This window comes from Dasypus novemcinctus, chromosome 24 (genome assembly GCF_030445035.2).
Source record: "Dasypus novemcinctus isolate mDasNov1 chromosome 24, mDasNov1.1.hap2, whole genome shotgun sequence".
Taxonomy (NCBI): Eukaryota; Metazoa; Chordata; class Mammalia; order Cingulata; family Dasypodidae; genus Dasypus; species Dasypus novemcinctus.
The window spans coordinates 19,952,118-19,969,672 of NC_080696.1; the positions used below are offsets into that span (position 1 = coordinate 19,952,118).

Consider the following 17,555-nt stretch of genomic DNA (forward strand, 5'->3'; position numbering starts at 1 on the left):
CTACTGTGATCAGCCCGGTCACTGCCTCCTCCTGTGTCTCTGGATCTGCTCATCAGCACAGCAAATAGCTCAGTGCCTAGCAGCTATGTGAGCCTGGCCGACCTACTCAGTTTCTCTGTGTGCCTCAATTTCCCTTTCTATAAAATGAGAATAACAGCAATACTTGGAGTGTTGTTTTGAGGCCTTGGCATGTTAATAAAGTTCATAAGAGTTAATGTTTATAAAGTTCTTAGAATCTTTAAGTGTTTAGTAAGTAAATATGTAAGGTTATGTGAGGATGACTTGTCAACTAGATCATTGTATTATAAATCATTCTAATACTAAGGGTGTTTTCAGCATAACTTAGGAGAAATAACTGTAGAGTAGAGGTATACTGAAATTTGATCTCATTCCAAGGCAAAGCATCTCTGTAGAATTGTTGAATAACCATTTGGTAAATGATAATAGAGGCGCATCAGGGTACTGGATTCTGATGCCAGCCTCTGTCCATTGCTGAGACAGGACAGCACTGCATTCAGCACATTAGTCAACTTTTTTTTCTTTTAAGATTTATTTCATTTATTTCTCTCCCTTTCCGCCCTGTTGTCTGCTCTCTGCATCCGTTCGCTGTGTGTTCTTCTGTGCGCTTGTATTATCAGCACTGGGAAACTGCGTCTCTTTTTTTTGTTGCATCATCTTGCTGTGTCAGCTCTCCGTCTGTGTGGCGCCACACTTGGGTGGGCTGCACTTTTTTCACGTGGGGTGCCTCTCTTTGCCGGGCGCACTCTTTGTGCGTAGGGCTCCCCTGCGGTGGGGAGCCCCTGCGTGGCACCGGCACTCCTTGCATGCAACAGCACTTTGCATAGGCCAGCCCACCACATGGGCCAGGAGGCCCTGGGTATAGAACCCTGGACCCTCCATATGGTAGTTGGATGCTCTATCAGTTGAACCACATCTGCGTCCCTCAATTTCTTGGCAGTACATATTCAGAAACAGAGGAAGGGGTTTGAAATGTGAAAATAAAAAAACTTACATTAAGTTTTGTAGAATGTTTTTTCCCCTTTTTGGTAATATTTGACTATTTCTTAATGAAGTCCATAGGCAAAAGTTAAGGCAAAAAGACATACGAATAAATCTTATAAGGGAAATATTTTTCAGTCTTTAAGAATAGTTTTCCAGAGAAGTGGTTACCATATGGAGGGTCCAGGGTTCAATACCCAGGGCCTCCTGACCCATGTGGTAAGTTGGCCCATGTGCAGTGCTGCCACGTGAGGAGTGCCATGCCATGCAGGGGTGTCCCCTACATAGAGGTGCCCCATGCGCAAGAATTACACCCTGCAAGGAGAGCTACCTCATGCGAGAAAAGTGCAGCCTGCCCAGGAGTGGTGCTACACACACAGAGAGCTGACGCAGCAAGGTGATGCAACAAAAAGAGTGACATAGTTTCCTAGTGCCGCGTGACAAGAATGCAAGCAGACACAGAACACACAGTGAAAAATAAATAAATCTTTAGGGAAAAAAAAAGTGAGAACTGTGGGTGCATGCCACTTAATGTTCAATGCATTAATTAAAAAAAAAAGTAGTTTTCCAAGATTAAGGTACATTGACTCTAAATCTGTGAATACTCTATATTTGACATCATATAATACAGAACATACTGAGTAATATTAAGCACTTCTAGTAGTTTGGATTGTAGCATTGCTTTGGGTGAGTTATTTGTTAATATTAATAACTCATTATTTAGATGGTAGAATAATTCCTTAGCAGCATGCTGAACTGGTTAACCAATCAGGTCAGACCTTTCAATATTTTAATATATTTCATATAAATATTTTCATTTATTAGGCTCTATAGCAAGAGCACACCTTTCTTGTGGTAAAATTTAGTGCTGTTAGGAAGTATAGTTGTTCCCCTTTATCTTTTTAAAATTTACTTGGTGAAAATAATGATAATACTTAGTTAAGTCCTTGCCTGGACTCAGCACATTTTCATATACCTGGGTATTTTCCAATATTTAGTCCATGTTTGTGACTTTCAGCCATATATGTAATAATAGCAATGTTGTATATACATAAACAGTTTAATCTGATCAAAATCACACAGTCACAGACCCAAGATCTGGACCCAGAGAGTTCACATTTGAAAGGACTGGGTTTACTACCTAAGTAATATTTCTGATTGGGCTATATTCTTATGTTGTTGACAGGATTAAATGAGATAATGTGTGTGGCATAGTAAGAGCACAGAAAAGGGTAGCTGCTAATTTTGGTTTTACTGTTAACTCTCAAGCACCCTCATTATCACATCGGCTATGAGGCATTCCTTTCTACCCTGGCCAGTAGGGCTGATTTGTAACTTTATTGCTGTCCATAGCACTGCAAGTTGCTTACTGATGGAATTTAGCTTCTGGAGCTCGTTTTGTAGGACAGTCTTTATTTTGTAGATTATTTTCTTAGATCCTAAACCTAATAGGTAGAAAACAAGTGAGATAATGCTATCGTTTCTCACTGACGTATTTCTCTAAGTGTATTATTAAATAAAATTTAAGCAGCTCCCTAAGTTTTTTCCATGTAAGTGTTCACCAGTAATTGAAATAGCTTGACTTAGGTGATAGATACTAATATCCTTGAAATAACCTCTTTAGGCCCTTCCAAATTCACACTAGAACCTAGTTTCCTTTTTTTTTTTTTAATTGAAGTATATTATTCATACATGAACACGCATAAGCAATAAGTGTGTAGTAAAGATTGTGAACTTACAAAGTAAACATACATAACATCATACAGGGGTCTCATACATCACCCTCCACCAGCTCTTTGCATTGTTGTGAAGTTACAAACTATGCAAGAGCATCATCAAAATATTATCACCAACTATAGTCCTTATCTTATATTTGGTGTATTTTTCCCCCAACCCATACTATTTTTTTAGAATATATTTTTGTTACAGATACTGTGAACTTGCAAAACAATTGTACAGATGTGTAGATTTCCTATACAACTCCACACCCTGGTGGAACATTTGTTACAGACTATGAGACAGTTATCATCAGACTGTTACCGCCAATCATGGTCCATAGTGTACATTTGGCACACTTTTTCCATACACCTCCGTTGTCAACACAGTACACCTTTGGCATTTATACAAGAATATTAATGGTATTGCTGTTAACCACAATCTATAGGTCACACCAGTTGTAGTATTCCCATGCTTCTCCAATATTCCCATCACCCTGTAATAGTGATATACATCTGCTCTAGCTCACAGGAGGACTCTCTTGCATTTGTACTGTTAACCACAATTCTCAACTGCCTCTGGATTCACTGTGTTATTCAGTCCCTAGATTATTCTTCAACTTTCTTCTATTGACATTTACTTCCCTAGACTACCATTGTCAGCCACAATCCTATTTATAAACCAGTAGCTATTCACTATAATGTGTTACTAACAACTCTATCCATCTCCACACTTTCACAGTTAAAACTTCTATATAATTAAGCATCCATAGTTCTTCTCAACCCTCCTCTTATCTCCTAATAACCTATACTCTAGGTTTAATTCCATGTGTTTATTATTTGTATTTAGTTCTTATTAATGAGACCATGCAATATTTGACCTTCTGTGTCTGGCTTACTTAACTTAGTATAACGTCTTCAAGACTCATCCATGTTATCACAAATGTCCCAATTAGAACTTACTTTCTTTTTAACTTTAAAAGTTCATGTATTCTTCTACTTGGTAGTAAAAGTAAGATGTTTCCTAACTTTGAAAATATGGTAGCTAAATAACTAAAGATTATTTTGGGAACCTTTTCATTTCTCATAATTTTTAAGGGATTAATCACAAATACAGTGGTTTTGAGTGGTAATAGTTTCAAAATTATTTAGCTCTATTTCGCATTTGTCTTTGCTGTTGATCTTAAAATCTTTATTTTGCAAACATGCAATTTATACCATATACAGAAGAATGTACATCTGCTTCAACAACTTTGCGTATTTTTCTAGTAATAGATACTGTATTACTGACATATATTTCTTTGGAAATTATGCACATCAGTCCACATAAAGCAGTGACCTTACTTCCAGCACACTCTAGAGGATCATTGTCAGCCAGAGAAATGAATAGCTTCTGTTCTACCTGTTCCCAAAGTTATTTAAGCAAGCTGCCAAAGATTTTTTGTAAAAAAAAAATTAGCAGGATTTAAGATGTGAACAGTACTATGCGCGTTTTGAGCTGGAAGAGACCTTCCCAAGTATTTTAGTTGAGTGCCTTCATTTTACAAAAGAAGAAAATTAGTTCTTAGGTTAAATGACAGACTCAAGCCTTAGAAAGATTAACTAACTTGCCTGAGGATACCCCCATATGAGAACATAGACTGGTGTCCAGTGGCAACTGTTTAATTTTTAAATTTTACCAGAGTTAAGATTCAATAACATGGTTTTCCGTATGAACCATTTTATTATAAAAATGGAAAATACATGCAATTTTTTTCTGCTGCTATGTGGGAAATAATTATATCTGAGTTTTAGCTAAGTGAGGCAGAAGACTTCAGTTCCAAAATATTTTTTACATGAGAAGAGGTATTTATTAGGATCTGTATTTGAATCAATGAAAAGTTGGAATTTAGGTGATCCTAATAGCTGGAGTGATTGGTGTATGTTTTTTTGCCCAGGTGTTGCTCTGCTACCATTTGTGGATGAGCGAAGGCTTCGAGCTGCCCTAGAAGAGGTATACCCTGACCTCACTCCAGAAGAGAGTAAGAATTACACTTCTACTTGGTCAACATTTAAGTCTGTGATGTGGACTTTACATTTCTAAATAAAATTAGACCTGTGTGTGTGTATTCTCCTCTCCCCAGTTTGTCAAATTTACTATAAATGGGGCAGAAAGAGTAATTTTACTTCTTTATAACATCAAAAGTTTACTTTGCTTTTTAATTTATTTTCTGTAAAATAAGCACTTATGATTATATATAATCATAAGTGATTAAATACAATTTTTAAACTAGTGTGTTAAATTTATTAAAAAGCAACACTTCAGGAATATTCTTTTTTTAAAAAATTCGTATATGACATATACAAAAGTGTGTGCTTTTGTATTAGGAGGGTGTTATTCATATTCCCCATCTCCTTTCTGTCCTATCTCCTTCCCTCAAATAATAACTTTTCTTGGAAGATTAGAGGTAAAAAAAAGCATTTGTCCTCAGAGTGCTAACTTGAGATGTGATTTTGCACAAAAATGTAGTGTTTTGTCAATAGTACCTACATTTAGATAATACATATTGGGAAATTGCAAAGCTGAACTCCTTTGGAAAATTTATTTAATATCAGTATAATAAACCTGTAGAAATAATTTCTCTGTCAACTTTTTAGAATAATCTTGGCCATTAGTTGATATAGTTTGTATTTCCTCAGAGAATGTTTATATATTTCTTTTTGTTTAGACAAATCAATTTTGTTGATACATATTAATAAAGTATATAATCAGTCTAAAGTTTACATGAGTGGTATTTGGTATAATAGTCACATTGTTGTGCATTCATCACTTCAGTTTTTTATAGAGCATTTTCATTATTCCAGTAATAATTATAATAATAAGCAGACAAAAAAAGGAAAAAATATATATATTTCTTATTCTCACAAAAGACCTAATTCCTTACCTTTTAATGCTTAATTCTGATACCTTTCCATGATATGGTTTTTTAATAACTGATTTTCTCTGAAACAAAGGCATATTGCACATTTAGTTGTATCAAACATGTAGTTCTATCACTTTTAAATTCTTTTCAGTAGACTTAATAATTTAATTTTTAAAATTTGGGTGCTTTTCCCTTGTTTATTCTCATAAAAGTTGATCTTTCATATATAATTGTTTGATATGTAGGTCTTGTTCCATTCTTTCTTTTTACTCAGCTAGAAGAAACAGTCTTGGAGGGGATGTCTTGTTTGTGGGGAAGTCTCACTCACTCCATGACTTCGTTTTGGAGCTGTACCAGACAGGTTCTACAGAGGTATGGGTTTTCTTTCATCATGAAGTGTTTTCAGACAGTGTCATTTATTATTTCACTAGTTAATCAGGAATACGTTTTTTACACAGGCAGTGAACATACCACCTGAACTGTGTCATGGAATTCAAGGAAAGTTTTCTTTGGATGAAGAGGCTATTCTTCCAAATCAGTAAGCATTCGTGTATAGTGAGGTGATTGGAAAGAAGTTTAATTAGCATGTTTCTCTTGCTCTCTAAACATTTTATTTCCTAGTAATTTATGATTAAGACAAACAACATATTCAACTTTAAAAAGAAGTGTGTTCAAAGCCTGGCTCTTCAATGTAGTTGTTGTATCACCTTCTTCATGGAGCCTTGGTGTGTGTGTGGAGGGCAGGGATAGGTGTTGTCCCTAAACCCTTTCAGGCAATTTGTGTAGTCAAAACTTTTTATAAATCAGTTTTTTTTTTTTTTTTAATAAAGATACTTAGATTACATAAACGTTACATTAAAAAGTATAAGGGATTCCCATATACCCCACTCCCTACCTTTCCCACCTTTTCCCACATTAACATTATCCTTTATTAGTGTGATACATTTGTTAAAATTGATGGACACATTTTGGAGTACAATAAATGAAATTAAAAATACACTGGAGGCATATAATAGATTTGAAGAGACAGAAGAAAGGATCAGTGAGCTTGAAGACATGGCCTCTGAAAGCAAACGTACAACAGAATGGAAAAAATTGAACAGGGTCTCAGGGAACTAAATGACCACAAGAGGTATGCAAACATATGTGTCATGGGTGTCCCAGAACGAGGAGAGAAGGGAAAATGGGCAGAAGAAATATCTGAAGAAATAATGGCTGAAGATTTCCCAACCCTATTAATGGACATTGATATGCATGTCCAAGAAGCACAACATAATCCCATCCAAATAAATCTGAACACACCTACTCCAAAATTCATACCAATCAGAATGTCAGATGCCAAAGACATAGAATTCGGAAAGCAGCAAGAGAAAAGTGATGCATCACATACAAGGGATTCCCAATAAGATTAAATGCTGATTTGTCATCAGAAACCATGGAGGCAATCAGGCAGTGGGATGATATATTTAAGATACTAAGAGAGAAAAATTGCAAGCCAAGTATCTTATATCCAGCAAGATTGAATTTCAAAAATGCAGGCTAAGAGAATGAGCCTCCCTGGCGCTGAGGGATTATTACCAGGTACCAGCTAGTGATGTATTTGGGAAAAGACCTAGACCAAAAGGGGAAAATATTAAATACAAATGAGTTTTTATAGCTAAGAGATTACGAAGTAAGTCAGGAGGTCATTCCAGAGGTTACACTTATGCATGTCTCAGGAAGATCTCATTGAGTGTCACAATAAACAATCCCTCAAGAATGAGAACTGTAGAGACATCTAGACACTATAGGCAGGGCAGACAGCCCCAGGAAATTGTTGTCCTGTTTGTGGGCCTTACTTGGAATATATGGGATAGCCTTTCTCCCCAATGTATCAGAATTAGACTAATTTATAATTTCCCTACACATTGTTCTTCTGTCCTTTTTATTTGAACCTGTAATTAGCACTATACCCATTAAATGTATGTCCCAGAGACTTAAATCGTCATACTGCTTATATGCCGGCTGACCCCTGAAAATGCCCTCATATTACACTTCCTTTTCCCACTCCCCATCAATGATAAAAGCTCTTCCATTGCTAGAATCACAATAAGTCTTTAGTAGAATACCAATAATCTACCCTAGTCCATTGTTCATTCCGCAATCCTGAGATTCTGGGATGGTGTTGCCCACTTCACTTCTAATTGAGATGGGGCTTAGATCCCATGGGGCAGATGGATGGGACTATCCTGCTTGCATTTGCAGACTGTCTTTGTTTCTTGGGTTGGTCATTGCCATCATCATCTCCTTGTTGTCCTGGATGAATCCAATGAACTGGAGAGTAGATATTGCAACTCCTTGGAGATTCAGGGCCCAGCGCGCACATGGGCAGCCCAAAGATTTAAGTCTCTTAGACATACACCTTATCAACTCTAGTACTAACTATGAGTTCAAATAGAAGGGGCAAAAGAGCCATGTGTAGGGAAAACACAACTGAGTCCAAATCTGTCACACTGGGGAGCATAAATACCAAAATAGGGCCCACTGGCAAGCCACCAAACTCCTGACCTGTCAGCCCCGCAAATTTCAGAAATAGTTATAAGGGGATTAGCCATTCATGGAACCACCACCCAGGTCAGGAAGCAGAGTCTGCCTGGCCCTTTCCCCCTAGAGCAAACTACTCTCCTGGTTTTTGTGGTGACTGTGCTTTTCTTTATGGTTTTACCACTTGTGTATGTGTCTCTAAACTGTACAGTTTGGTTTTGCCTGTTTTTGAACTTCGTATAAATGGAATCATATTGAATATATTCTTCTGTGTCTGGTTTCTATCACTCAGTACTGTTTGTGAGATTTATTAATGTTGATGCAAGAAATAGTTTGTTCGTTTTTATTTTCAAATACTATTCTATTCTATTCTGGGGTATAGATTTATCACTAATCACTATCTGTTTTGCTATTGATGAATATTAGGTTGTTTCCATGTTAGGGTTGTTCTGAACAATACTGCTATGAGCATTATTGAACATGTGTCCTGGTGCATTCTTGAAGAAATGTCTCCAGGGCATTGGTTCTCAAAGTATGGTCTAGGGAGCCCTGAGGGAAGGGGTCCGTGAAATCCTGTTGGGATCTATATGATCAGAGCAGTTCTCACATTAATCTTAAGATGTTATTTGACATTCTCATTCCCTTTTTGGAGTATACCGTGGTATTTTCCAGAGGGTAAACGAAGGATGATCTCTCGAGACCAGTTCAGAATCTACCTATTAAAAGAGATATTAAGGGAAGCAGATGTAGCTCAAGTGATAAGGCCTCCGCCTACCATATGGGAGGACCCAGGTTCAACCTTTGGGGTCTCCTGGTGAAAGAGAAGAGGAGAAAGTGTGCCTGCACAGTGAGCCAGTGCCCACGTGGTGAGCTGAGTGCCCACACGAGTGCCCGTGTGGTGAGCCAGTGCCCACACAAGTGAGTCATGTAGAAAGATGATGACACAACAAAAGAGAGATGAAAGGGAGGATAAAATTGAAGTGCAGCAGAGACCAGGAACTGAGGTGGCACAATTGACAGGGAACCTCTCTCCACATCAGAGGTCTCCAGGATGAAATCCTTTTGAATCCTAGAGGAGAAAGATGAGAAAAGAAGACAAAAAGAGAAATAGGTACACAAGATCACACAGTGAATGGACACAGCAGAAACAGCAGGGGAGGGGAGGGAAAAAATAAATGTTTAAAAAAAGAGATTAAGTCAGATACTAAAGAGATTTGCAAAAAATCAAAACAATGACACTTCTCATTTTTGTTTTGTTTTGGAAAATATAATTTTTCATAACATTGATGTTAACTTGTAATAGATTTGTCATATTAGGTAAATATTGATAGATATAACCAACATAAACAAAAGCTCTTTGGAGTCCTCACAAGTGAAAAAGGGGTCTTCAGACCAGAGTTTGAAGAATTGCTGCTCTTGGGTATATATCCAGGAATAGAATTGCTGATCATAGAAGACATCTATCTTCAACTTTCTAGGCAGTATCAGAAAGTTTTCCAAAGTGGTTATTCTATAATCCCAGTGACAGTTTGTGAGAGAGTTCTTGGTACTCTAAAAAACCTAACATAGCAGCATCTTACTTTGACTTACTGGAAAGGATATAATTTATAAATAAGTGATACTTCTGTTTCTCTTCAGAATAGTATGTTCGCCTGTCCCCATGTTACGGGATCTGACACAGAATGTTGCAATCAGGTAAGTTTTCCAAAATTCATTATATTTACCCAGAGCACAGCACTGAACTTATAAAAACATTAGAAAAGACCTCCAATTCATACGGAAATGGCAGCCATTATTTCAGCAGTGCTTTGAAAGTGGAGAGCCCTGCTATAGCAGACCTCTGAGCAGTCTCTGGACTTTGGATTATGTATATTATTCAGGGTTCTGATTAAACAAGCTTGCTTATCTGTTTTCTGGTTTCCCCAACAATTTCTCATTCTTCCTGGATTAGAAGAGTGGAAGGTAGAAAGTAGGAGTTTCACCTTTGTTGTACATATTTCCATTATAAACACAGTGCACGTTCATTATAGAAACTTAGAAGTTGCAGAAATGAGGGAGAGAAACACCCATGTTTTCACCAGCCAAAGACTGTGATTTACATCTTGATATATTTTCTTCATCTTGTTTCTGTGCACAGGCTTTTAGTTCGTAAATATGGTTGTGGTCTTTCTAAATATCTATAATAGTGTCAGCAATAAAAATAAAGTAAGTTTAAAAAAAAAAGCAGTTTTCTGGATAGGGGCAAACAAACCTCTATAACACAGAGGCCAACACAGTTTCACTGTATATTAACAGATTATTTTAATTGTCTTTATAATTCTTGCCCTGCAGAGTTTAAAAACAAAAATATCATTTAATGTACTTTAGTTAAGATGTGATACACAGAATGAATATGTATAAGTTTTTATCAACAATTATAAACATAAAAGGACTAAGTTCTGTTATCTAGAAAACTTAGGTATACTTAATTTCTTCAGTGATGACAGCATTTTCTTTTCTGTAAAAACAATGCAAGATGTCATCTGTTTAGAATAAAAGTAGTTTATTCCACTCATGGTCCCTGGCTTGCGATAGTGTGTCATACTACTTCAGTCTACCAGTTCTCTCTTTGGATTGTCACATGTTTCTTTTGTTCTCATTTATGACAGCGGTTTGTTTCAAGACTTCTAGTGCACATTCCAATGCTTTATTTGCTTTTATAGACAAAAATCTGAAAATGCATCCTTCAGGGCGAGTTACTAGTTACTTTACTCTATTTTGACTCTTGGCATTGTTTTTCCTTGTCTACTTGGATCTACCAAGTATTGCATTAAATGTTTGAGAAGTAGTTCCTTGAGTTCAGGTGGGTACTTCCCATTGCCTTTGGTCTTATCTGTAGTGCTGAGAAAGTATATTATGGAGGTTATTGAAATGTCTTAAGTTCATAGAAGGGCTCTTGAAGAATATAGCCAGCTGTGACCTAGGAGATCCTATATACTTTTCAGTTCGGATTCCAGAAATCATTCAACAAAGTAATCGCTTACTTTTGAATAGACTGAGAGATCTTCCTTAATTTTCATCATCCTAGTCTTCCTCTACCAGTGTAATTTGCTTAAGCATAGTATTTTTAGAATACTTATTTATTGATTTTAAATATATAAAACCTTCTGCATGTGATTTTAAAATTAAAGAAAAATTATCTCCTGTGAAGTGGTATAGTTTTCTACTCATCTGAAGAGGTATATACACAAATACACACTCTTGCAGCTCAGGGTTCCAAAACAGATACCTTTGTCCTAACCCCATCACCAGTTTTCCTTCCAGGACCCCCATGTCTGACCCCAGCCTCCTCTTTTCCCAAGTCCCCTGGGTTTAAGATTAAGAGCCCATTATGTGCTTCAGCTTCTCACTCTTCATTACTCCCTCTTTTCTATACTGTTCTGGAATATTTTTATTTATTCTGCTTTCCAAATATGTTTTCATCTCTAGCCTCTCCACTGAGACTGTCTGTGGTCCCGTGAATTACTGGAGTGATCTCCCAGTTGATTTCCTTGATTCCAGTTTACTTCCCACTGAGTCTAGTAGCGTATGATATAAGCCTAATCTTAAACATCACTGCCCCTCAGAAATCTTTGGTTACTCTAGCGCAGGTGAAATTATACTCCTTTACTTTCTCAAAGCCTGTCATAATTTGGCAGAGCCATAGCTCTTGGTCCAAATGCCTGTGGTTCCACCAGGACACTTCCTGGCTCTCCATGCTGGTCCCCTCAGAGCCCATTAACCGCTGCACTTTCTTCCCCGTTGCTTGGTATGCTCTTCCCTTTTCTTGGCCTGCCTGTAGCCTACCCTTCATTGCTTTTCTTTGCCTCTAAAACATAATTTACAATTTAGATAATTTTTATGGGTTATTTTTAGCAGTAGCATTGTTAGGTTTTTCTTTTGCTCTCACATTGTTTGCGTAGTTCTAAACCCTTACAGAAGCTCAGTTGTTCATAGAATTGGAACCAGTGTTTGCCATAGCCTTCTCCAGAGGAGTGTTTCTCAAACTTCATCTTCACTTTTGCAATCAGGCAAGGGACAGGATATTTTAGCTCATCAAGGAGATTGTTAAAAGTGTGAACATGTGTGCTGATGGATTTTTTAAAAAATGAATTTTATGTAACCATTACTAAATGTTTGTAAGGCTAATGGTTGGCAAGCAGATATCTCAAACTCAGAAATCTGAAGGAAGAGAAGTACATGCTTGGTAACAAACTTGATGGTGGAAAAAACTCAGGAGGGTTTAACTTTTTGCTGCCCATAATGCTTTACAGGACACTGAACTGGTTATCTTCTGGTAGAATGTCAGAAAGACATCTTAAGTCCTGTAAACTCTTCTAAGTGTTTTAAAATGCCAGGTATATAAATCATGAAATTTTCCCTGCAAGAACAGTTGGCATTGGTATGCTGATTAAGCATTTGCTATGGTCTGTATCAGGGAAAGTTAGAATGAAAATGAAACTCAATGTTCTGGAGTTTTTTGCTTTCTTCGTGAAGTGTGCCAGCACTCTCAAACAATAATAGTACTTAAAGTAGCATTTCTAAGGATAATTCTTAAAGTGAATTGAATCATTAAAAGATATTGTGTATTCCATTCCTATCCTGTTGAGACTTTACTATAGTATTTCCTCTTACCAGTAGTGTTTAAAGTGCTACTTGTGTGATACAAATGAAAGCTCTGTTCAGTTTCCTTATTTTCAGCCATGCTTAGGTTTTGGGTTTTTATTTCTTTTGGCCTTGGAGTATTTAGAAAGACAGTCAGGTGATTAGGATAATAGGAGATCATCCTAATTCTCCGGGCTCAGCTGTCTGATGGGTAGAGGCTTTTGCTGAAGAAGCTACAGGACACAGAAGTAGACTTCTGAGGGCAACTTCTGCCCTGGACACAGAAATTGTATGCCATTTAATTTTGTATTTTATATAAAAATATATACATGCAAATGAATTTTATATTCATTCATGTGTAATGTCCTTAGAACATTAATGTCTTTTTAATTAAGCGCCTCTCTCCTGTTTACCGAATTAGATGAGGCAGTGTAAAGTTAAATCCTTTTCCCTCAGCTGAGTAGCCGGTTGTATCCATAGGCTCTCTATCAACTTGTTTTTCTCTCTGTACTTACCAAAGGCTGAAGGTGCTCCTGTCCTTATCTCAGTGTTTTCCCTCCCCAGAAACTCTTAACAATTAATCCCTTTTGTTTCTGATGTTTCTGATGGTAGAAATTGGTCAGTGGGTAGTTTGTATTTTCCGCCTTTAAATATTTACCTGTAAGAATTTAAATTATGTATACAAGGAAAAAACGTGAAGGAAAGTTTGGATTAAAATAGTTGATATAAAGAGTTACCCTTTGAGGTAACTAATTGGTTCCTGCCTCATCTCTTTGTTTACCTGTTTACCTTTTTTTTGGCCTTTTTGCCTGTTTTACTTTTTAGAGGTTTGTTAAAGATGTGGCTGGTATTTTAACATTGGCAAAATACAGTTGAGTTTTGCTTTAGCCTAACTTAACTTTAGGTGAGAATGTATCTTCACATTGTTTTAAATATCCAGGGAAAAGAATGCTTTAACCTTTGATGTCATAATCTTTATCCCTTTCCAGTAGGGACTCACAAATTTATTTTCAGTACTCCCTTTCTCTCTCTGAATGGTTTGTACCATCTTTGTTGAGTATCTACTCTGAGAGGAAGTAGGGGCATCTTGGAGATTGTTTTTCTATTGGCTTGGAAATTTCCCTTTCAGAGCATGAACATGAATTACAGAATTTCAAAAAGTTTTGTTGAGGAATAATTGATATATAATAAACTGCACATTTAAAAAATAAATGATTCCTTCCCTCCAACCCCCAAACATTAATTTCAGCTCTCTTATTAACTTCTTTTTATAACCGTTGACCTCCAGGAAGAGTATTCCTGCAACCATTTTTCTCTTCTCTCTGGCTGTGTTACCTTGACTCTCATCTGTTTTCTCAATTTCAACTTTTTCTGTGCATTACTTGCAACTCTTTATCGCTAACCCTGGCCTGAACCAATTGATTGCTTACCCAGGTTCTAATTGCTTACCCAACATTCCCACCTCCAACTCATGAGGATGGATCTTGCCTTGACTAATTTGATAACAACCTCCTTATTGATCTCTCCCTCTGCTGTTGTACACACTGCTGCAGGATTAATCCTTTTGAAATGCAGCGTTGATCACTTTACTCCCCCATTGACAACTCGAAATGGCTTCATATTGTGGTCAGAACAAGCCGCCCACTACTGTAACCCAGTTCAACCAGCCTCTCTCCCTCCCCATATTCTGTTGGCATACTTTTTCATTTGAACCCACTCTTCTCATCTGGGCAAGGTGAGAGTTAACGAAAAATGAAGAGAATTGAGCCTTGAGGTCTTAAGGCCTTTGTTGTATATCATGAATCAATTTGTTGACCATGCATCTAGAATGGTTCTAGCTCTGGTTGTTCCTTGGAAGAACTGAGAACATAGTCACTGAAAACACTTTTTGTAAGACTTAACTCTCTCTCATCTCCTTTAAGAAGAGTTGGTCCAATTACACTGACCAGTTACTCTTTGGTCCATGTCTTGGTTCCAATTTTTTCCTCTGCCAGCCTGGTAACCATTCCTGCCCTTCAAGGTCCACTTGGATGATGCTCTCCTTTTATCCTATACTCTTTTTTTTTTTTTAAAGATTTATTTATTTATTCATTTATTTCTCTCCCCTTCCCCCCCCAACCCCAGTTGTCTGTTCTCTGTGTCTATTTTGCTGTGTCTTCTTTGTCCGCTTCTCTTGTCAGCGGCACGGGAATCTGTGTTTCTTTTTGTTGTGTCGTCTTGTGTGTCAGTTCTCCATGTGTGCGGCACCATTCCTGGGCAGGCTGCACTTTCTTTGGCACTGGGTGGCTCTCCTTACGGGGCGTACTCCTTCCGCATGAGGCTTCCCTAGGTGGGGGACACCTCTGCATGGCAGGGCACCCCTTGCAAGCATCAGCGCAGTGCATGGACCAGCTCCACACGGTTAACCTACACTCTTAAAGACAGGCAGGTTGTATACACACAGGCTTTGATTCAGCATCTTTTCTGTGCCCATCATTGCATTTTCTGCCTCCTTCCCCACAAAACTATGATTAAGCACTTATTTTCCTAATTGGAAGGGGAGAAGGCTTGATGCCTGGTCAGTGCTTGGCACAGCCCTTTCACCATGATACCATGTATGCAGTGAGCACTCTTATTAGGAAAATGCTGAAAAGCTCTGCTCTACCACTTGCCTTCTTGCCTTACTACCGATTTTCTCTTTTTGCTTTGTATTTGCAAAGCCCTAACCAACCCAAATACTTAACTGTTGTTTTCTCAATTACCCTTTTAACCCTTAGGTCACTGCTTGTCCTATCTTGCCCTCCCCTGTACCACCTTGCCCAATATAGATTTGAGGTAAAAACAGTTGCTGGTGGAGAGTAGGTTGTAAGAGGAAGAGATTGAGTAAATGAAGCATTGCTCAGCTGTTCTTGAGCTTGTAGTTATTTTTTTAATAAGAAGCTGTTTCTGTATACTTAAAATATATAGTTAAATCCTACTGCAGTGAAAATGTCTGTAAACAGGTGGACCCTATTTGTTTAGAGTGGCATTGTTTGAAAAGAAAAAAAGTAGCTATCTAAAAGTATCAACCATTCCAATAAAACCTAACTTTTTATAACTGATTGCAACTATAATCCATAATAATCATTGGATGATATTTGAAAATATAAAAAGAACACAAAGAAGGAAAAAAAATGATCATACAGAGAAAATCACTGATAATGTTTTGATGATTGTACATCTAGTTTGTTATATATATGTAATTTCCCATGTTGCTAAGTATTCTGTTACTAGATTTTTCAAAGTGTCATCTGAGGATTCTGTTTTTAGGAAGAACCATAGTTTGTTTAACCAGTTCACTATTTTTCATGCACTTTAGTTTTACAGGTTTTCAACATTATGAATAATGATGTTAGGAGCATCCTTAAGTATAAATCTGGCATATGTCCAGAGTTCTCATAAAGGCTTTGTTGTGTCAGACTTGCCTCTTCATCAGGCTTTGAGATAGGGACATGTACGCATACGTGCACAAACACATACACACACACACACACACACAGTCTGCCAGAAGAAAGCTTGACCTGGCTTCTATTAAGAGTCTGAGCTTAAACCTTATATAAAATTGGCCTTTGCGTTGTTTTCAAATCAGGCTTGTTTTATTATCCAGGAGGTGTGTAATAGGAGAGCAGGGTACAGGGTTCCAACTGGGGAAGTTTAGTTGGTTTTTGTTTTCCTAGATTTCTTAGCCATTTGTATACTTTTCACAAATTGTTTTTAAAATATTTTTCTTGGTGCATGAATCTTTTCTTTATTACAACAAGAACCAATCCTTGTGGAGCAGGTGTAGGTCAGTGATTGAATACTTGCTTCAAGTGTACAAGGTCCCAGGTTCAATTCCCAGTACCTCCAAAAACAGAACAAAATAAAACCACAGAGAACTCCTCCTCGTTGAGATGCTAGGGGAGAGAGAATTTCTGCCATGGATTTAAAAAAAAAGGCGTTTTTAACTTTGTTGTTGTAAATATCTTTGACCTATCTCCATTATTGTATTGAAATTTGTCAAGAGCTGGGGCAATGTCTTTTATTTCTCAGTGATCACCCGCAGTTAGCTTAGAACATGGTTTTTCCTACAGAGAAAGTTATACACAGCCTTTGTTCTAGGAATTAGCAGCAGTTTTATGAGGGAAGCTATTTAGGCAATTAGTAAATGCCATTGCCTAAAATAATTTTTGGAGATGACTTTTGAATTTTAGTTATCTTGATTAAATATGAAAAGAACCTCACTTTACATGTTAGCTAAGCTGAAGCTGATAAGAGCTAATAATAAATATCATTGAATTATTTATTGTTCTCTTCCAGTATTAATTTTAAAGACCCACAATTTGCTGAAGATTACGTTTTTAAAGCCGTAATGCTTCCAGGAGCAAGGTAACAACAGTACAACTTGTAAAATATAAGCAGTCTAGTCTTATATGACATGATCCTTAAAACCAAATTGTTGTATTTTCAATGGTCAGAAAACCAGCACCAGTACTGAAACCTAGTGACTGGGAAAAATCCAGCAATGGAAGGCAATGGAAGCCGCAGCTTGGCTTTAACCGTGACCGGCGGCCTGTCCACCTGGATCAGGCAGCATTCAGGACTTTGGGGTGAGTCATTGGGTTCTTTCCCTTTGTATATTTGTTATTTCTGAATCATCCCACAAAGCAGTGAGTATACCACAAATATTTAAAGGATCAAAAGATAATTTTTTAAAGGTACTTTAATGACTTCAATGTTTCTTTATGGGTTAAATGAGAGTTACCTTATTTTCTTTCTTAAAGAAATGTTACTA

The 17,555-nt window shown here is 37.2% G+C and overlaps 1 protein-coding gene across 1 annotated transcript in view; it reads left to right on the forward strand.

The window, feature by feature from the left end:
• XRN2 (5'-3' exoribonuclease 2) overlaps positions 1 to 17,555 on the forward strand; it is a 92,658-nt gene that overhangs the window by 50,571 nt on the left and 24,532 nt on the right. Inside the window, exons 21-26 of the mRNA XM_004447759.4 lie at positions 4,652 to 4,735; positions 5,892 to 5,989; positions 6,076 to 6,155; positions 9,779 to 9,835; positions 17,081 to 17,149; positions 17,239 to 17,370. Coding sequence (XP_004447816.1) covers positions 4,652 to 4,735; positions 5,892 to 5,989; positions 6,076 to 6,155; positions 9,779 to 9,835; positions 17,081 to 17,149; positions 17,239 to 17,370 — 520 coding nt within the window. The remainder of the gene's footprint in view (positions 1 to 4,651; positions 4,736 to 5,891; positions 5,990 to 6,075; positions 6,156 to 9,778; positions 9,836 to 17,080; positions 17,150 to 17,238; positions 17,371 to 17,555) is intronic.